The sequence below is a fragment of the Dipodomys merriami genome, unplaced genomic scaffold, assembly GCF_024711535.1.
Source record: "Dipodomys merriami isolate MVZ:Mamm:240054 unplaced genomic scaffold, mDipMer1.0.p SCAF_2331, whole genome shotgun sequence".
Taxonomy (NCBI): domain Eukaryota; kingdom Metazoa; phylum Chordata; class Mammalia; order Rodentia; family Heteromyidae; genus Dipodomys; species Dipodomys merriami.
The window spans coordinates 2364-23689 of NW_027203751.1; the positions used below are offsets into that span (position 1 = coordinate 2364).

Below are 21326 nucleotides of genomic sequence, written 5' to 3' on the forward strand. Positions count from 1 at the left end.
CACGCACCATTTTTCACCATGCTTCATGTTTCCTGCGTCTCCTCAGATCACCATGGCATCTCACTTGGGCTTTTCACTGGAGTTGGACATTGCTTTTCTGTTCTTCATTATCCTCATGGCTCAGTTTCCTGATGGTACAAAGTGCATTCAAGGCTGCAAGTTTTCTGAGGACATGTATCTGCCTGCAGTTACTGACTAATAATGAACACTCTAATAAAGACTCCTAATCTGACCTCTCAAAATATGTCCAATCTGGATCTTACAAATGAATTTCAATATAACACAGATGAGGCTGGAGGGCAGAGGGCATCTGGCTGAGAACAACTCAAGAATGGAGATACGGATAAGATTCTGATGAGATTCTCTGGGTGGAGATAGCTGGGCAGAGACCCTGGGCGGCAGCATGGCCAATGGGCCAAGAGAGCTGTGAGACCTATGCAGATGCCCCTCAGCCATAATTGTTGAAAGAATGAAAGAAGGAATATAATAGATAATAGATGTATAGATATATCTATTAGATAGATAGATAATATAATAATAATAGAATTCTTACTCAAAGTGGTCATGGATTTCCTTGGACCATCTTTGGTCACAGAGGAAGCCATGAGTTGTCAACCTCTCAGATGGGACTGGAAGGACAGATCTGAAATTATCCAGGAGACATCTGTGAGCAGGAGGGATGGATGGGCAGAATTCATACACAGATCTCCCCCCACCCTCGCCCCGTGCAAGACATGAAGTTGAGGATCGTGGGCAAATGGACCAACTAAGGTTCCTGAGACTGATTCCTTCCAGAAAATTCTTTCTTTTCCTAAGCACTCCTGAAAAATAAAATTATGCTCCTGGAGGATAAGACTGAGACTGAGACAAAAAAATATTACCATGAGTTGAACAATGATAAAACAAAATCATTTCCATCCCTGAGGAATCCAGTATTTGACATTTCCTATTCGGGGCTTGGGGTTTACTCATTTGTAGAGATTCTGTGTCCTCACCTTTAGATGTCAAAAACCTTTCTTTGGGGATTAGTCGTTATGATGTCATAGTATTTTGAATTTTCCAGAGTTATGTACTGTGGATTTCCTTTCCCCAGTCAATTGAGAGGAAAAGGGATATGTGGAGTGGATTCCTATTTTCCTGCATTTACCACTTCAAACCACAGCCCTATTTTTCCACACAGTAGGAGTTGACACCAAGACTGGCTGGAGATTTCACTCTATTCTACCCTTTGACTAGCTGACTGTTCTCAAGTTGCTAAAGAATATAATTATGAGACGAGGTATTGGTGGCTCCAGGTTATTATCAGGAGGAGGGGATCTCATGATCTCATTTTGAATTAAACTACCCCCACCCCAGCCAAATCATCATCTCTCCACTCCTCATCCAACAAATAAACATACGATGAAAGTGAAGGTCAGGAAGTAGAGCTTCCAATAGGATTGGAAAACCTGAACATGAGTGTTGGGGTTTGTCATTTTCTGTGAGGCTGAAAACATTTATTTCATGTTTAAGTGCTTCGTGTTTGGGGACTATATATTAACCTATGTGATTGTTTCTTCATTGATCACTCCCTTTATCTGTAATGATCTTGTCTGTTCTAATTGGTTTTAATCAGAACTCTGTTTTATCAGATGACAGGGTGGATACTCCTGCCTTCTCAGAGGATGAATTTTCCTGGAAGATTCATTTCCATCCCTTTGCTCAGACTTGTGTTGATCTGTGACTATGATTTGAGTGTATTATAGAAAACACATGAGTGGATCTTGGTTTTTTTTTGCTCCAATCTGGTCCGCTAATCTTTTACAGGACCAGACTTGGCCCCATTGACTTGTTTCTGTGAATCAATCCAGCAGTCCAATTATCTATATCTCTATTCCATCCCCACGTCCCAATTATTTTTTTGACCAGTCGTGGGACTTGAACTTAGGCCTGGACTGCATCACTGAGTCTCTTTGTGCTCCAGGCGGGTGCTCCATCCCTTGAGACAGAACACCACTTCTGGCTTTTTCTGAGTAGTTGATGGATTCCTCCTGGAAAGGAAGAGGAGTTGCCCTTCTGTGACTTAGATCTGAAAACTCCACTCTATTACTTCCCATCATATCACTGTGAAGCTCTTCAGTCAGAAAATCATGTGCAAAGGTCATCAGTGCATGCTGTTCTTCCTGTTGTGTCAAAAGCACACATCCACTCTGCCAGTGCCTCTGCTTCTGCCCATATAATCCATATATGGACTACAGACTCTGCTACCTGGGGTTGACTGTGAACTTCATCCCATGGTTAGAAATTTAATGTCACCAGGTGCATTTCCCTTCAACTGTAATTTGAGGAATGTGGTAAGTTCATAGGAATGTCTAATAAAGAATATCCTGTGAGACATTTATAGAAATCACTGTTTCTCTAAAGGACATAGAAAGACATTGAGTTCATGGTTTCCTTTAATTTAGGACATGTCCTGGGACATGGACTCAGGGCTGGGATACTGTGTCTTAGATATTATTTTTCTCCCTGCTAACACCCTACTACTTGAGCCACATATGTACCTGTGTCCTTTGGGTGGTCAGCTGGAGGAAAGAGTCCAGAACTTTCACATGGCCTGGGCTGGTTTGGAACGTTCCATCTGATTCTGATGCTATCTGCCCCCAGGACTTCACTTCTTCCACCTGATAGCTAAATCAACCTCAGTTGCAAGGAAGCTTTGCCATTTCACCTTCAGCCAGAATGGAGACTTGGTTTCCCTTCCATCCATTTCACTAAGTGCCAAGTTGAAGAAAATAAATACTTGTGTACATGGAATTGATAATCAGTTCACTGCTCCCAGTGAACACAAGTGTACTCAGCTCACCATGTTCTTGCTGCTCATCTGCTTAGAGAGCTGGAATTCCCTCCAGACCACCTGTCCCAAGCAGGACTTTTTTTTTGGCATGGGGTGTGGAGGGGGGAGAGTTAACACCTCTGGATGGTGAGCACTGATTGGTTCATCCAGGAGATTGACCCACAGGAGACTCTCATAAAAACCAAGGAGCCACCATCCTCCAAAACCATGAAGCTGAAGACAGAAAGCCCCACAGCATGAGAGTCCTGCTGCTGGCTCTTCTGCTCGCATGGACTCACATGCCCAACAGAAATCTTAGAAGTCTTCCAGGTAACCTGAATATGGTGATGTGTCTCTGTGGGGAAATTGGTTTTCTGACAGTCAGTGTGTCTATCTCACATTGCGTCTGTGCATCGATCACAATTTATTAATAAGTTGCGCTGATTGTCCATAGTCATCCAAATCATCTTCCATTTTGAATTCTTCCTTTGCCATTCTGCAGTAAATATAAAAGATTATTAAGAACATGTGGACAGGGGCTGGGAAGGTGGCTCAGTGGTAGAGTGCTTGCTTTGCATGCATGAGGCCCTGGGTTTGATTTCTCTGCACCGTATAAGCAGATAAAGCTGGAAGTGATGCTATGTCTCAAGTGGTAGGGCGCTAGCTTGAACTGAAGAGCTGAGGTACAGCACGTGGCCCAGAGTTCAAGCCCCATGAGTGACAAAAGAAAAAGAAAAAGAACATGTGGACAGCATGATCTGTGATTTTTGCAGTGTTATTTCATATAGGCTTAGGTATTGAATTTTTATAATTTTGTGCATGTGTTACTTTCACTCACGGGTCTCCTTGTGATCATGCCAAAGAGGCCTAGAATCTCTCCCTGAAAAAATCCTCATCCTGTCTAGCTCTCTCTCTCTCTTCCAATTTATTAATGCCATGCAGCAAGAATCAGAGACTCTGAATACTTCCAGTAAATTCTCTTTTGAAAGAAGCAAAGTCTGGTAGCTCAGAGTCTGGAGAGAGAACTCTCCAGGTCATTGCAAGCAGGTTACTTGAACACCTGAGTGTTTTGGGAGCAAAACTGAAGATTCATGCTTTAACATGCCTGATGGGGTGTTTCTTATTCAGCCAGAATATTGGTACACATAGACCCTCACAGCTGATAATGAAGAGCAAATCCTGGAGGGTGTACAACTGAGATACTTAATGCTCTATGTCTGCACTAGTAGAGAACTTGATGTCATATGCACAATTGCTTATATCAAGGAAGCTGGGCTTCCCCCACAAAATATACACTCATACCCTCCCTGGTCCCCGTAACTGATCCATCCCCCCAGCAAATTTACATTTTAAATTTAATAAAATAGTTAATAAATATGAAATTGACTCATTTGCTATTGACCATTCTCTTTAAATTCTAACATTTAAACAATCACAAACAAGGCCACACTAAAGCTAACAGTACATCCATTTTCATGGCAGCATTGTTTACCATAGCTAAGATATGGAAACAACCCAGATGCTTCTCAGTAGATGAGTAGACCAAGAAAATGTGATATATATATATATATATATATATATATATATATATATATATATATATATATATATATATATGTGCGTGCACGGGCGTGCACACACGCACGCACGCACGCACACATACACAATGGAATTCAATGGTTCCATCAGAAAGAATGACACATGCCCTTTTGTAAAAAAAAAAAATGGAAAGACTTGGGAAAAAATCACATTAAGTGAAGTAAGCCATACCCAAAGAATAGGTCCCATGGTTTCCCTCATTTGTTAGTCCTATAGTTAAATAGCTATGAATAAGATTGAAATGAACTCCAAGGTATGAGAACAAGAGGGTTTTGTTGTTTTAAATGTACTGTATGAAGTTATTTCTTTTTTCTTTTACTTTTTTTCCTTCGGTTTATTCCTCAATCTCTCTCTCTCTCTATTTCTCTCTCTCTCTCTCTCTCTCTCTCTCTCTCTCTCTCTCTCTCTCTCTCTCTCTCTCTCTCTCTCTCTCTCTCTCTCTCTCTCTCTCTCTCTCTCTCTCTCTCTCTCTCATTGTGTGTGTTCTGGAACTGGGGCTTGAACTCAGGGCTTAAAAGTCTACCTTGCCACCTTTCTCCCAAAGCTGGCAATTGACCCATACCTCTGATTTTTGCTGGATAAATAAATGGTGATAAGAGCCTCACAAACTTTTCTGCCCTGGCTTTCCTTCCATTGTGATTTTTAGATCTCCGTCCCCTGAATAGCTAGGAACACAGTCATGAGCCACCAATGGCCCAGTTCTACTTTCCATTAATTGGCAGTTAGTTATGATATACATAGTTCAGATTCATACTTAATTTTTTTTAATTGTTACTATAAAGATACGGGTTACAGTTTCATAAGTCGGGTAAAGAGTACATTTCTTTTTGGTCAATGTCACCCCTCCCTCTTTCTGTTCGGCTTATTTATAGTGAGTCTATTGTAACCTTCATTCTTAAAGACTAGTTTATCTTTACTGCTGAGCCCTAATTTTTCGGAATTCACTCTTAGCCCTCAGGTGTTCAATGAAGTCTGTTCACTTTGGTTGCCTAGAAACCTGATGTTTCAGCATAGCTTGAGCTTTGGGGATTGTGTCACTTACTACTCAGGTAGTTCCTCTTCCAGCTTTGTGGAATTACCTAGTGCTTGAACAGGGTATTATTCAGATAAAGTCACATGGGCACATCTGTAGATTCTTGGAACATTTTACTTACATAGCTGCATCTTCTGAAGTTTTCTGACTTTCATGTGGTAGCTGCTTCAGCCTTCCCTGACTCCAGACATTATCCCTGACTTATTTTGCCTGTGAGAGTTCTGTTGGCTTTAGGTTCTCCTCTGTGTGTTGTGGTTTGGAACTTTTCTCTAGGCAGAAAGCACAACTGTAGGGTTCACTTTGTTTTTCTTTTCTCCTGGACCAAAGTCTTGTTCTGTCTTTTCTCCAGTCTGAAAATAGTTCTTTCTTCTATTTTGTCTGGTTTTCCAGTTGCTGTGTAGGAAGGCAAGTGTAATACAAGCTTATTTACTTTACTGGAAAGCAAAAGTTCTCTCCATAATACAGTATTTGATATAATATAGTTAAATTACTTGATGTACTTGTTGATCTAGCAAGAGATGTCTAAAGGCAAAACAGAACAATTATTTTTGAAACATATTCATTTTTGTAATGTATATTGATTCCCTTACTAAGAATCAGGATAGTCTTCTAGGACAAAGTTGAGCTACAATTTGTATACTGTTTCTTTTGCAATATGACACTGTATTGAGAAATAATATTTATGTTTATACTATAGAATCATAGTTATATTTATACTACATAATCACAGTATATTGTAATACACAAATAAAGAATAGTTCCTGGGCTGGGAAGGTGTCTCAGTGGTAGAGCGCTTGCCTTGCATGCATGAGGGCCTGGGTTCAATTCCTCAGCACCACATAAGCAAAAAGAAAAAAGCCAGAAGTGGTGCTGTGGCTCAAGTGTTAGAGCGCTAGCCTTGGGCTGAAGATCTGAGGGACAGTGCCCAGGCCCAGTGTTCAGGCCCCACGACCGGACCCCCCCGCAAAAAAAGAATAGTTTCTGTATGTATGAGGCTTACCTGAGGGTGTTCCTTCATGCCAGTTTGTAGCCACACCTTTGTGTCTGTTCTCAGCCCTTGCCAGCAATTGATCTGTTTCTGACTATAGTTTCCTCTTGTTTAGAAGGTCATGTCACTGAAACTTTTTACTCTACTCTTGTGTAGATCCATACTTTTTATTTTGCTAGTTCTGTGGCTTGAACTCAGGACCTGGCACCATCCATGACCCTTTTTGTACTCAAGGCTAGAGCTCTTCCACTTAAGCCACTGTACCACTTCCAGCTTTTTCTGAGTAGTTTATTCGAGACAGGAGTCTCATGGACTTTTCTGCCTGGTCTGGCTTTCGAACTGCAAATCTCCAATGTCAGCCTTTTGATTAACTATGATTACAGGCTTAAGCCACAAGTGCCCAGCTAGATCTATCTATCTATCTATCTATCTATCTATCTATCTATCTATCTATCTATCTATCTATCTATCTATCTATCTATCTAGTAATGGGGCTTGTACTCTGGACCTCGACACTGTCCCTCAGCTCTTCAGCTTAAGGCGAGTGCTCTACCACTTGATCCACAGCACCACTTCCAGTTTTCTGGTCGATTATTGGAGATAAGAGTCTCATGGAGTTTCCTGCCTGGGCTGGCTTTGAATCTAGATCATCAGATCTCAGTCTCCTGAGCAGCTTGGATTACAAGCGTGAGCCACCAGCACCTGACTAGATCAATACTTTTATATTTGAAATGAAATGAAAATTTAAGACTGCTTATCTTATTAGCCTTCATCCTAAAGTATTTTGTGTTTGTAGGCAAAAATGGCTCAATTTTTAAAAAATAAATCACATAATAATAAAGCAAAAATGTCAATGAACCTTTCTTTTGTGCTTATACATCTCCCTTTTGTAGGAGAAACCACTGCCAAAGCGAATGAAAACTCCTTACCAGTATCTGTGCCATTTGATATCCTCTCCACCTTCTCCCCTGCTGTTGAGAGCACAGTGAGTAAGAAGTGCAAACTGCCTTACTCCCTTTCATTCCTGTCATGGGTTTCCATCTCTTTCCATTCTTTTCCTGCAAAGTCATGGGACTGCATATTCAAGGGTGCTAGATATATATTTGAGCATAAATCACTTCTGAGTAGTACAGTAAAAGCTATATATAAACTTCCCCTAAAAATATAGGAATATACATTGGAGAGTTACAGAAAGACCATGCACATAACATTTTATGGACCAGAAATTCTGAAGGTTTTTTTGGCCTTAGAAAATATCTGCTTTACAAAAATATTTTTTCTGATAATTTTTCTTTTTATTTTTTTTGGTCATGGGGCTTAAACTCTGGGCCTGGGTGCTGTCCCTGAGCTCTTCAGTCCAGGCGAGTGCTCTACCACTTGAGCTATAGCACACTTCTGGTTTTCTGGTGGTTTATTGGAGATAAGAGGCTCACGGGCTTTTGTGCCTGGGCTGGCAATGACCTGTGATTCTCAGATCTCAGCCTCCTGAATAGCTAGGATTACAAGTGTGAGCCATGGATACCAGGCTCTCATAATTTCATTTTTAAACAGAAGGGAAGAATGATCATTTAAAATGAGAGATACTTACACAACTGTACATGATTAGAAACATTTTAAGAGAGCACAGAACCTAAGTATCTTTCGTACATAAAGGTAGGTAGCTTGTGTGTGTGTGTGTGTGTGTGTGTGTGTGTGTGTGTGTGTGTGTGTGTGTGTGTGTGTGTGTGTATGTGTGTGTCCCAGTCTTGGGGCTTGAAACCAAGTCCTGGGTGCTGTATCTGGGCTTACTTCCTCAAGGCTACTCTCTACCGCATAAGCAGAAAAAAACCAGAAATGGCACTGTGGCTCAAGTGGTAGAGTGCTAGCTAGTCTTGAACTGAAGAGTTCAGAGACAGTGCCCAGGCCCAGAATTCAGGCCCCATGATGGACAAAAAAATACAAAAAATAAATTAAAAGGCCATACGAAAAGATGAAGTCACAAAACAAACCCTGAAAATAAAAGCAACTTGAAACCTGTGACTGAGGCACAGGAAGTACTGCTAAGAAGGATACATTGTTGCAAATATGGCCAAGTAAGATTCAACCATGGAGGTGAAGGGGGAATCAGGAGGTAAAGCCAGGTACAGGATGCTTTTCTCTTCCTTTTGTGAATTTACCACATTTGTATGCACAATTCTTTCCTTTTATTCAGGATTCCCTGCACTAGGATCACTGGGTCACAGGGCATCTCTCCATTCTCTTTCACTTAACTTGGTGGTGAAAATAGGAGCAACTCATGGTCAAAATCCACTTCTGGTAGGAGTTACCAGTAGTCACTACCATCGATGAGGTAAAAGAAAACATCAACATTTCCTATTAGGTCCTCATCAATTGCTTTGTAATCAAAAGTGATGAAGGGTAGGGGCTAGGGGAGTCAGCTCAAGTACAAGATCCCCTGCAGAGGAAGAGGGATCTAGTTAGTAGCTAGAGGCTCTCAGTTTGAACTCTAGTACTTCTGTTTAAAAACCTTTAACTAGGGGCTAGGAATGGGGCTTAGTGTTAGAGTGCTTGCCTAGCAGGCATGAAGCCTTGTGTTCAGTTTTTCAGTACCACCTAAAAAGAAAAAGCCAGAATTGGGGCTGTGGCTCAAGTGGTAGAGTGCTAGCCGTGAGTTAGAGATGCTCAGGGACAGTGTCCAGGGCCTGAGTTCAAGCCCCAAGATTGTTTTCTCTCTGTCTCGCACTCTCTATGTAGACAGATAGCCAGATAGATAGATAGATAGATAGATAGATAGATAGATAGATAGATAGATAGATAGATAGATAGATAGATAGATAGAGAGATAGATAGAGAGAGAGAGAGAGAGAGAGATAAAATTTCTACAGATAATCTGTTACAGATATAGATAGATCTGTTATCTTTAGCAGATAGATAATCTATAGAGTTTATCTATCTATATCTATATCAATTGGTATCTAGTTGTCATTTATATTCATGATTTCAGGACATCAAAGATTTACTCAACATAACCTCATTACTGCTTGTATTTCAATCTTGGGGTGTGTGTGTGTGTGTGTGTGTGTGTACCTACACATGCATGCTGGGGCTTGAAGTTATAGATCTGTGCTCTTGTGTGGCTTTCTGTTTTGTTTTTGTTTTCTTTCTCTCCTTTTCTCTTTCTTTCTTTAGGTGCTAGTTCTAGGCTTGATATCATGGCCTAGTTCCAGTCCCTGAGACTTTTACCCAAGGTAAAGCCACAGCTCTACTTTGGCTTTTATTCTTTGGTGTTGTGGTTAATAGGCAAGAAGAGTCTCATAGATTTCCCTGCCCAAGGTGGCTTTGAATTGTGATCCTCAGATCTCAGGCTTCTGACTATCTAATAGCAGGAATGAGCCACCAACGAATACCTAGCTTTGTTTGGCTTTCTGGGTTTCCATAGTACTCTGTCACTTGAAGCAAACCTCCAGCTCGGCATTTTGCTGCTTACTGGAGATAAGACCTCATTCATTTCTCTGTGTAGTCTAGCTTTTAGCATTGTAAATTTGCTGCACTTGTTGTGCGTTGACATCCTTGATTTCTTACGTGGAATTGTTCATAATCTCATTGAAGAAGTCTTGTGTGTGATGAATTGTGTGATTTTGGAGGTTCTCTATCTTTGATGGTTTAATTACAATGTGTTAAGTGATCACAGTTTGTTCTACTTGAAGTCTATTGGGCTGCTAAATGCTTGAATATATAGGCTCATGCTAGAAATCAAAATTGGAAAAGTTTTGATCATTACTCCTTCCTTTTTGTGTCGTGGGCCTTGAACTCAGAGCCTAGCTCTGTGCATGAGTCTCTCTGTGCTCCCCCCCACCACTTGTCAGAGTTGATCATTTCCATTTTGCTCTGTTCACATGTGTTCTGCTTGCCAAAATTTGCTGCTGAACACCTCTAGTCATTTATTTATTTCAGTTATTTCTTACAAGTTTTCACTTTTGTGAATTCCTGGTTTTACTGAAGATCAAAGGTTGGGCCTACATATAACCAGGAAATGATACCTGGAATTTGTGTGAGTGGCTCAGACCCCTTTAATTCTATTCTTACTGCCTTATCCTCTTTCCTGCAATCCACACCAGTGGCCAGTTGGGGCTTTCTTACAACTAGTTGACCAAAGCACAGCATTGGATCTAGTTTACTCCCAGTTCTGCAGGCTTTCTCTGAAAGATGGCCTCTGAAATCTTAGATTTAGAACTCTCTTGGCTTTCCATGCTTTCTCCTCTCTCTGTACCACACACACACACACAGACACACACACACAGACACAGACACACACACACACACACACACACACACACACACACACACACACACACACACACACACACACACACACACACACCAGACATTTAAGCCATGATTTCTTAAGTAGAACTATCTTTTGATACTTTAAATAGTCCAAAATACTTGATGTGGCACAAAGTAAATAGTTCATATTTTCTTTTTGTTGCCAGTCCTAGTGCTCCATCTCTTTCTTGGGTGCTATCCCTGAGCTTTTGTGCTCTACCACTTGAGCCACAGTTCTACTTCCAGAATTTAATGCTTATGAAGGCCCAGGTTTGATTCCTCAGTACCACATAAACAGAAAAAGCTGGAAGTGGTGCTGTGGTTCAAGTGGTAGGGTGCTAACCTTGAGCAAAAAATGCTCAGGGACATTGCCCAGGCCCAGAGTTCAAGCCCCAGGACTGGAAAGAAAAAAAGGAGGTAAAAATCTCACAGACTTTCCTGCCCAGGCTGGATTTGTACCATAAACCTCCTATGTAGCTAGGATTTCAGGTATGAGTCTTAGGTGCCCAGTTTAGGCATCCTACTTCAATAAAGCTTCCTCAGCCATTACTTGTGCAGAGCTCCTATCCCTTGTTTTTCAAGAACTTATTAAAGGCTTTGCCACATTCTTTAGATTTGTTGTCATTACATTTCTATTATTATTACTTCCCCCCATCACTGCCTCACTCTCTCTACCTTTCTCTCTCTCTCTGCCCTCTTCTTTTTTTCTTTCTCTCTCTTTCTCTCTCTCTCTCTCCTTCCTGGTGGGTTTTGAACTCAGGGTCAGGATGGGGTATCATTGGCTTAGTTCTTTTTTTTCTCAAATATGATGGCCTATCATTTGAACAACAACTTCAATTCTGGCTTTTTGATAGTTAACCAGAGATAAGAGTCTCATGGATTTTCCTATCTAGGCTGGCTTTGAACCACACTCCTCAGATCTCAGCTTCCTGTGTCACTAGGATTAGAGGTATGAGCCATTAGTACCCAGTTTCAAATAATATCATTTTTAGTTTTTTTTTCCTGAAGTCATTCATAGCTAAGAAACAATGATGCTAATTTTCATTAAGGAATTAAGCCTCTTCAAAGCCCCTTAAATTCCAAATGTTTTTGAGTTTTCATGCTTTCTCTGAAACCTATGGACTCGGCAAAGTATATATGTGTAAATTCACATTACCCCATCTGCCTAGCCCAGCTTGGCTACTGCCAACTTGCTTATTCTCCCTAACATTTGGGAACGGTGCTTTCTGTGGAGCTAAGATGTGCAAACCAAAGGATTCAAGCATACTCGGTAAGGATAAATCAGCCTTCATGAGGCCTCCTGTCCATGGAAGACCCATGCTGCAGGGAAGAGTTTGTTCCCAAGAAGAAGGGATGCAGATTGGAAAGAATGACCTGGTGTGCTGTAATTTGCACTGTGAATTTTATTGCTCTTTTGAAAACCACAACCACACAGATAATTGTTCATGAGGCCACTGCATTCACAGCCCATCTCCACTGATATTTTTTGCCAGTTGTGGGGCTTGAACTCAGCCTGGGAACTGCCACTAAGCTTTTTTGCTCAAAGGTAGAATTCTGCAACTTAAACCCATCACTACTTCTGGCTTTTTCTGTTTATGTCACACTTCATGCATGCTAGGAAAGCACTCTACCACTAAGCCACATTCCCAGCCTTCACTGATCTTTTTATGCATTCCATTTTTCACATGTTAAGTAGAAACCTTGTATATCACCAGGAGCAGAGAGGGACTTATAGCCTGTAACAGACCAATGCAATCAAAATAGTTACCTAGAGGGTGAAATGTGTTTCAAACTTAAATTTTAAAAACCCTAATTTAATTAGAGTTGGGAAAAGGATTTCCTAAAAAGATGACCTCTAAAACAACAGGCCTTGCTTCAGGGCTTATTAATGTTCAATGTCCTATGGTGTAGGGTGGGCACATGGTTTTAAGTCACAGATTTTGCCCCAAAGGATTTCATAGATCCATAGAATAAAAGAAATTCTCAGAGAATGATGAGAGACTGAATCATTAAATGCCAGTGGTTTAGTACTAAGTGTTATAAATAAAATAAAGAAGGAATTACTCAGAAAAATGAATCTATGCACAGAAAATGGGCAAAGCAGTCTTAACTGGGTAATGAGATGAGAACTTGGGGGTGTGCCCTGCTTGGGATGTGAGATGATTGGGAGAGACAAAGGTATGCAGTCTTGACTAGAACATGTATTGAAACATGTATTCTAAAATCTAACAAACCTGGTCCAACAGTGATGCCTAAGCCACCTTAGAGTGGCTTCATCAGTACATCCAAACCATGCCCAGCCACAACCATCCACTTTAGCATTGGTTCATCAACTTATGCATTTGTGGTTCCTTTGCTATGGACCAGGGATGGAGCGTGCAGACCCAGGGCAAAGTCAGCAGATCCTAGATGGCTGCTTCTGAACATACCCTGTGGTTTGTTGATAACTGGCTTACACTTACATCCAAGACAAGCTCCTTGGCTGTAAGCCATGGAAAGATGACTGAGGCAGGAAAGTCAGAAGGAAAACAGTAAGTCTGATCATGGAAGTCAGGAATCTTCCATGTAGGCACAGTACCTAGGCCCTGGGTTCAAGCCTCAGGAATGGCACACCTAAAAAAAAATAATACAATAGTTGTAGCTAGTTTCAGTGACTGTAGTATTTGACCACACCTAGTGATTAATGTGGAGACTAAGAACAAAGTTTGGGCAGTATGCTTGCTTCTTTTTCCTCCTTTGGTGATATTCCACACTTTCCAGGCTTTAAATGATCCATTCCCCCTGGTAATCACCAAATGCAATTTCTAACTCAAAATGCTCTTTCCCAGGCTTGGGGACTTAAAGGCCTGTCTACTAGACAGCTCCAGTTAGCCAGGCTATCTCTCAATGGTGAAGCAAAATTATTTGCCTAAAACAGAATTTGAGATTCCTTTCCCTGCTTGCTAGAACATTTCTCTTCCTACCATCTTCTCATTGTAATAGTTCTACCATCTATCTTATTATTTGCTTCAGCCAAAAGCCTACATCATCTTTGGAGCAAGTTCTAATGTCTCATTTTACAAAACCATTTCCACAAGCTGGGCACTAGTGGCTCACACGTGTAACCTTAGATACTTGGAAGGCTGAAATCTTAAGGTCACAGTTCAAAGCCAACCCCTACAGCATAGTCAGTGAAACTCTTATCTCCACTTAACCACCAAAATGGCCAAGAGTCCAGCTGTCACTCACATGTTCAGCATTACTAGAGTGAAAAACTAAGTGAGATTGCTAGGCTTTGAATTCAAGCCCCAGTACCAGCAAAAAGAAAAAGAAAAACAATAAACAACAAACACTACTTCATCTACTACTTTTACTCTATTGTTGACATTCTAATCTACACTGACCTGTACTAAACAATGGCCACACAGGGCTCCTGGCTTTCACTCATCATTTATTCTCCACATTGCCACCATGGTGAACCTTGAAAAGCACATATCACATAGTGATACCTCCTGCTATTATCCACAGTGGAAAGTTCTAGAAGAAACCCACATTGATTGCCCTTGCTTATATGACCCTATGTGACCAGACTCTTCTCTGGGTCATATGCATCTGCCACCATCCCTCTTCACTCATTTCATTCCAGTGACACGCAACCTTGATGTTCCTCAAAAACACCAAGTCTCCCACCTCACAACCTTTGCTCCAAGTGTTCCCCTCTGCCCAAAATCATCTTTCCCCAACTCTTTCCTTCATGACTTGTTTGCGGAACTCACACCTTAATTCATTAGTCACCATTTCCAGGAAGCCTCTTTTATATAGTTTTTATTTTGTCGGTCGTGGGGCTTGAACTCTGGGCCTGGGCATTGTCCCTCAGCTCTTCAACTCAAGGCGAGCACTCTACCACTTGAGCTACAGCGCCACTTCCTCCAGGAAGCCTCTTTTGATCATCTTAAGGTAGCTGCACCCAAGGTTGTGGTTGAGGCAGAACTTAAATAACTCCATTTCTCCATTTTCTTTTGTTTCATAGTGTTTGCCACTGTTTGGATTGGGGGGGGTCATGGGGCACGAAATATGGGCCTGAGCACTCTCCCTCAGCTCTTCAGCTCAAGGCTAGCACTCTACCACTTGAGCCACAGTGCCACTTCCCACTTTTTCTCCTGATGTGATGCTGAGGAATCGAACCCAGGGTCTCAAGCACTCTACCACTGAGCCACCTTCCAAGCCTGTTTGGATTTTTTAACTGTTTCTTTGTCAGTTAGTATCCTCATCTAGAACATCAGCTCTATGAAAATGAAGTTTTTATACATTTTAATTCCAGGCCATTCCTAGACATTAAAACAGAGCTTGGCTCCAAGTTTTCCTTCATTAAATAGTTGATGCAGGGCTGGGAAGGTGGCTCAGTGTTAGAGCACTTGCCTTGCATGATTGAGGCCCTGGGTTTGATTCCTCAGCACCACATAAGCAAAAAGCAAAAAGCCGGAAGTGGCGCTGTGGCTCAAGTGGTAGAGTGCTAGCCTTGAGCTGAAGAGCTGAGGGATAGCGCCCAGGCAAAGAGTTCAGGCACCACGACTGGACCATAAAATCAATCAATCAATCAATAAATAAATATTTGATGCATCACTGCCAAAGATGGTGGATACCGATGGCATGAACTTTCATAAAATCGTTGAGCATGCTGGCATCAATTTACCTCTCTGTCTGAAGATGAAGTTAATATACTATCTCTTTCAGAATGTAATGGGAGTCATTATAATCAACGGAGAGGCTCAAGTCTTTACCAATCATTGTGACACAAATATTAGAATCTATGGGCAGGGAGCCATTTGAAAGTGGTAATCACAAAATAATGGAGAAAGAAATTTGTTTTATTTATGAACCTCCTGAGATCTGAGAAAGTGGGCAGAAATAAAATACTCCCATTTGCAATCTAAACATTCATAAACACAGTTCACACTAAATAAAATTGCACTAACATTTTAACTGACATCAATAGACATTTTGTTAAGTGTTTTGTTTTTTGAGCTCATTTATATATCTATGGTAAGAAGACTCCCTTCCATTTGAATATTTTAGTGGATATACTTTTCAAATGAATGTCAGTGCTACCTTCTGTGATATCACCCTGGACAGAAGCCTTTTGTTGATAACATTGGGGTATCATTATAAGCTTACACTATTATATCTGAGTAGGAAATAGCAATGCACTGTGAAATTATAAAGGCAAACTTTCATGTGCATCATACTGCTTTTTTTCCTCCTCTCTCCTCTGTTATGAATCCCTATGTAGGACACCCGGCTGGTTCCACTTTGGCTCCTAAGGATTTGACAGGACCCGCAAAAATAAGGGAATGGTTGGGGAAGCAGGGGGAAGATATTGAAGGGATGACACAGATCAAGATGCACTGTAGACATGAATTGCTTGGTTTTTGGTTTTGATTTTTTTGTTTTGTTTTGTTTTGGTCATGGGCCTTGAACTCTGGGCCTGGGTGCTGTCCCTCAGCTCCTCAGCTCAAGGCTAGTGCCCTCCCACTTAAGCCAAAGCACCACTCCTGGCTTTTTTCTGCTTATATGGTGCTGAGGAATTGAACCCAGGGCCTCATGTGAGTGAGGCAAGCAGTCTTCCAATGAGCCACCTTCCCAGCCCCGAATTGCTTGTTCTGAATTCCAAACATTCACTACATAATCTAAAGATTAAGAAAACTGAGGTCAGGGGTGGTGAGAATTGTGAAATGGGAGACATGGTTCAAAAGGCACTGCACCCAGGAACTGAACTGGACTGATGACAAGCGGTATTCAGTACATAGTAACTTAAAACATATGTACATAGACATGTAGATATTATAACTGGAACACAGACAACTAGACAAGAGACACAACAGCACACACACACACAACACACACACTCTCTATAATAGTGAAAACGAGAATGAAAAACTTAAACCTGGGAAAAAGGGGTACAGTCACTTCGGGCTCCTGATCAGAGTAGAGGTTGATTTTAAGGGGTGCCCCTAAATTTCTGAACTGGGTGATTGTCCACCTTGAAAGAATGAACTTGTGTCTCTGGGGGTTTGGGTTTTTAATGCAGGACATGCAGTACACAGAAAGGATCCCCCAGTTAACTAGGAACCACCTTCTCTTCCGCTGCCCTGTTCACCTGCTGCCAGCACCAATAAGCTGGGGAAGAAGAGGACCAGCTAGCCTGGAGGGGCCCAGGGCACTGACCTGGAAGCTAAGACTGTGTTTGTGAGCTGGAGCCAGTGGCTCACCCCTGTAATTGAAGCTACTCAGGAGGCTGAGATCTGAGGATCTCAGTTCAAAACTAGCCGGGGCAGGAAAGTCCATGACATTAATCTTAAGCTAACCACCAGAAAACTGGAGTGGTGCTGTGGCTTACAGTGGTAGAACATGAGACTTGAGCAGAAGAGCTCCAGGACAGTGCCTAGGCCTTGACTTCAAGCCCCAGGACTGACTAGAATAAAAATCATCTTTGATGTTTGTGGAACTCAAATTCAAGGTCCCAGTTGATTGAGTGTGTCTGGTTTTACAGGGCTCCAGCAGGTAGAAGAATTACTATATTGTTCTTTTTTTGACAGTCCTAGGGTTTGAACCCAGGGCTTGGGCACTGTCTCTGAGCTTGTCTCTGCTCAAGATTAGCATTCTATTACTTAAGACACAGCGCCACATCCTGCTTTTGCTGTTTACTGAGGAACCAAACCCAGGTCTTCATGTATGCCAGGCAAACACGCTACCACTAAGCCACATTGTGATTCCTGAAGAATAATTAGTATAATAATAAGTATATTTATAATATTTTTATACTTACATCATTATATTTCATTTACTATTGTAGCATGTATATTTTATCTATTATATATAACATTTATATTTATTTGTATATTTACTAGATATTATATAATATATAATGTATGTATGTTATAGAATATAATATGTAACATATTAATACATTTTATAAAAATGTTTTATATCATTGCACTTATAGCATTAATATAGTAATTATATTTATAATTCTAATATTTTGTAATAATAATTATTATGCTGGAAGAAAAACTGGGGGGTCTCCAGAGGACAAGAGGGCCCTGAGAATTGAGAGGGGACCCACTGGGCTCCTGTGCTTCCTTCCCATGAGTGACCATCACTGCTTGTGTTGGTGTTTGTGTGTGTGTATATGTTCTTATGTTTTTGTCAGTGTCAGTACTGGGGCTTGAACTCAAGGCCCTGCATAATGTGGCTGAGCTTTTGCTCAAGGCTGGTGCTCTACTATTTGAGCCATAGCCCCACTTCTAGCTGTTTCCAGTGGGTATTTGGAGATTAGATCTCATGGATTTTCCTGCCAGGGCTAGTTTCAAACTACCATCCTCAGAACACACCCACCAGAGTCAGTAGGATTACAGGTGTGAGCCACCATTGCCTGGCCTGTGTGTTTTGTGCTGGTACTTGGGCTTGAACTTAGAGCCAGGGCTTTGAATTTGTTGAGCTTGTTTTCTCAAAACCAACACTTTGCCCCTTGAGCCATATCTCCACTTCAAGTTAAGTGTCTCAGACATTCTTGTCCAGAATAGCTTTGTACCAGGATTCTCAGACCTCAACCTCATGAGTATCTAGGAATAGAGGTATGAGCCACTGGCACCCACTTTGTATATTTCTTAAATTAAATCCTGTACTCTCTCACTCCCAACCTTCAAGAGCTTCTGTTTCAGAATAAAATCCAAAGTCTCTACCATAGTCTAAGGGAACTTATCTTGGCTAGTGGTTCTCAAATACATCTAGAGGGCTTCTTTGAAGCAGGCAACACTGGACCCTAGCCCCTGACTAAACAGGTCTGGGCTGGACCTGCTAAAGTTCCTGGATGAGATCACTGCTTCTGGGTGGAGACCACACTTGTAACTCATTGCTCTGCACAAGCTGCCCACTGCCTGTCCTACAGCAAGCATATCCTCTACTCCACACACTGATTGTGATGTAGCCACACTGGTTTACTGACTCTAAGACAGGCCAGACACCCTCAACTTTGAGCTCATGACCCTACCTGATTCTGGGGCCTGGGTGAGTTGCCTTGATCTCCTAAGTCACTTTACCACATGACGCTTTTCTGAAATCATACCTCACTGTAAATTGCCAACACTCCTCCCTAGCACATCTCTCAATCTATTTTTCCATCATATATTCAAACATATTTATACATTCTCCACCCTCCCCCACCCCCACACACTAAAGCATAGAACTTCAAAACAAAGTTTTTCTTTTCTACTTGCTACAGTGTCTAGAACCTAATAAACTCAATAGATAAAAAAGAGTGAGATGGGTACTAGTGTCACACCTGGAATGTTAGCTATTCAGGAAATTGAGATCTAGAATCACTTTTTCCATTTATTTCCCATTTTGATTAAAAATTAACCATTAAAGAACTTTTAAAAAGAATCAAAACTTCCTTATTTTCTGCAGGTTTCCTTCACTCCCTTTCACCTAGTCTACCTCAACCTGTGTCCCCATGGGAGCTTTGGCATCTCAGAAAATGTTCAGTGCCCCAGACCCTAGTTAATTTCAGACAGAATCCAGCATTACCTTTAGTCATGTGGTGGGCAGAGCAGAAGGCATCTACCATGTGTGCTACCCAACACCTCTCATCCACACCTGTGCTACTTCCATACTCCCAGCCACACGAGCACCACTGTGTCACCATTGCTTACACTGGCCTAGGCATGGGCTTCCATGGTCATCAGGACAAATGTTCTGAGAGCTATTTTACCTGCAACAGGTGACATTTCCTGATCTGGGTAATCACTGGCACTGGAGCAAACCAGGGCCATGGCACTGCAGGATGCATCTCTCTGCAGCAAAACTTGGGGCCCTTCCTTCCCAGACACAATGGAGATCCTGGACAAGTCCCCTAGATGATTCCATGAATGTGTCTCACAGCCCTCATCTGTCAGAAATGAACAAAGAGGACAGAATTGTTCAAGTTATTTTCTTTCTTCATAGAAGGGTGCACTATCATCCTGCCCCCCAGAGCAAGGCAGCACACCAAATGGCGGGATCCACTTGGTTTTCATCCCAACCCAGGAATGATATTGTGCCTTTTCCTGTTGCTCAGGAGTCAGGATCACATCTTTGTAAACAATCTGTTACCAGGGCAATAGGTCACAGAAGGAAGACAGAAGGCATTATAACCATCAGTTCACCATCCCTAGCCAGGAGGCAGTGTATTTTGGGAGGCCATTGCTCAAAAACAAACACCCTTTTTACCTGCTAATGAAACTGCAACTCCACTGCACCCCATCTTTCTCATTATAACAAAAACTTAGAAGAAAAAGGAAAGAGTGTTTTGGACTTCTTGCCAGGACTGGCTTGAAACCACAATCCTCAGATTTCAACCTCTTGAGTAGTGCCAAGCTTTTCCATGAGACAATTCTCTCAAATTAACCACCAAGAAAGAAGCAAAAAGAAATAGACAACATTCCAGACCTTGAGCTGAAGATCATGGACAGCACAGCACACATGCCCTGATTTCAAGCCCATGACCTGCACATCATCATCATCATCATCATCATCATCATCATCATCATCATCATCATCATCGACATCATCATTATAATGTGAATTAAAAAAGTATAAGACCCTATTAAGAATATTAAAATTGAGTGAGTCAGGCATTTTTTGGTGGCTGACATGTAATCCCAGTTAGAAGCATGAAATCTCAGGATGGTGGTTAAAAGCCCACCTGGGCAGGAAATTCCATGAAGCTCTGATCTCCAACTAACCAGCAAAAAGCCAGAAGTAGAGCTGTGGCTCAAGTGGTAAAGCAACAGCCTTGAGCAAAAAAGCAAAATAAGTGACCAGGCCCAGATACATAGGGTAGGACAACTAATAATTAATTAATTAAATACAAATACATAAATAAAATCAGAATGGAAGATGAGCACAAAGCGCCAATTCCAAATCTTAAAATGAGCAGAGAATTGGTGGCTTACACCTGGAGCTCAAGCTACACAAAAGACAGAACTTGAAGATCTCGGTTCCAAGGCAAACTAGGCAGAAAAGTCCATTAGGGATTTGTGAATGTGTATGAGTCCTGGGTCTTGAAGCCAGAGCTTGAAATAGAAATATGTTTCTTAAAGGTAGCACTCTACCACTTTTTCTCTTTAGGGGATTAAATGGAGATATATCTTACGGACTTACCTGCCTGGGCTTTCAACCTCAATCCTCAGATTTCAGGTGCTGATATAGTACCCTCAGCTTCTTATCTTCTATGAGAATTTTATCTTCCATGAACTGCCAAAAAGTAAAAGAAGCGAGAAGTTGATCTGTGTGGCTCAAGCCACAGAGACTGCTTCCTTTTAGGGAAAACAAACAACAAAAACCCTCATACACAGTGGCCCTGCCCTGCTTTCAAACCCAGGAAGTTATCAGGCCCTATGTTCAAGCCCTAGGACCATCACCAACAACAACAAAAGAATGACTCAGGGACAGGGACTAGGCCCAGAATTCAAGCCCTAGGAACAGCATCAAAAATAAAAGAAAAACAAATTCAGAGACTGTGGCTAGGCTCCAGAGTTCAAGCTCTAGAACCAACACCAGGACACACACAC

General features: G+C 41.5%; 1 protein-coding gene across 1 annotated transcript in view; it reads right to left on the bottom strand.

Moving 5' to 3' along the window:
• Positions 1-619: 619 nt before the first annotated feature.
• Positions 620-21326, bottom strand: part of LOC138835365 (protein FAM114A2-like) — a 49583-nt gene continuing 28876 nt past the window's right edge. Inside the window, exons 7-10 of the mRNA XM_070033960.1 lie at positions 20917-21009; positions 19487-19663; positions 5566-5837; positions 620-3308 (exon numbers count right to left, since the gene is read on the bottom strand). Of these exons, the coding sequence (XP_069890061.1) occupies positions 20935-21009 (75 nt within the window). The 3' untranslated portion in view covers positions 620-3308; positions 5566-5837; positions 19487-19663; positions 20917-20934. The remainder of the gene's footprint in view (positions 3309-5565; positions 5838-19486; positions 19664-20916; positions 21010-21326) is intronic.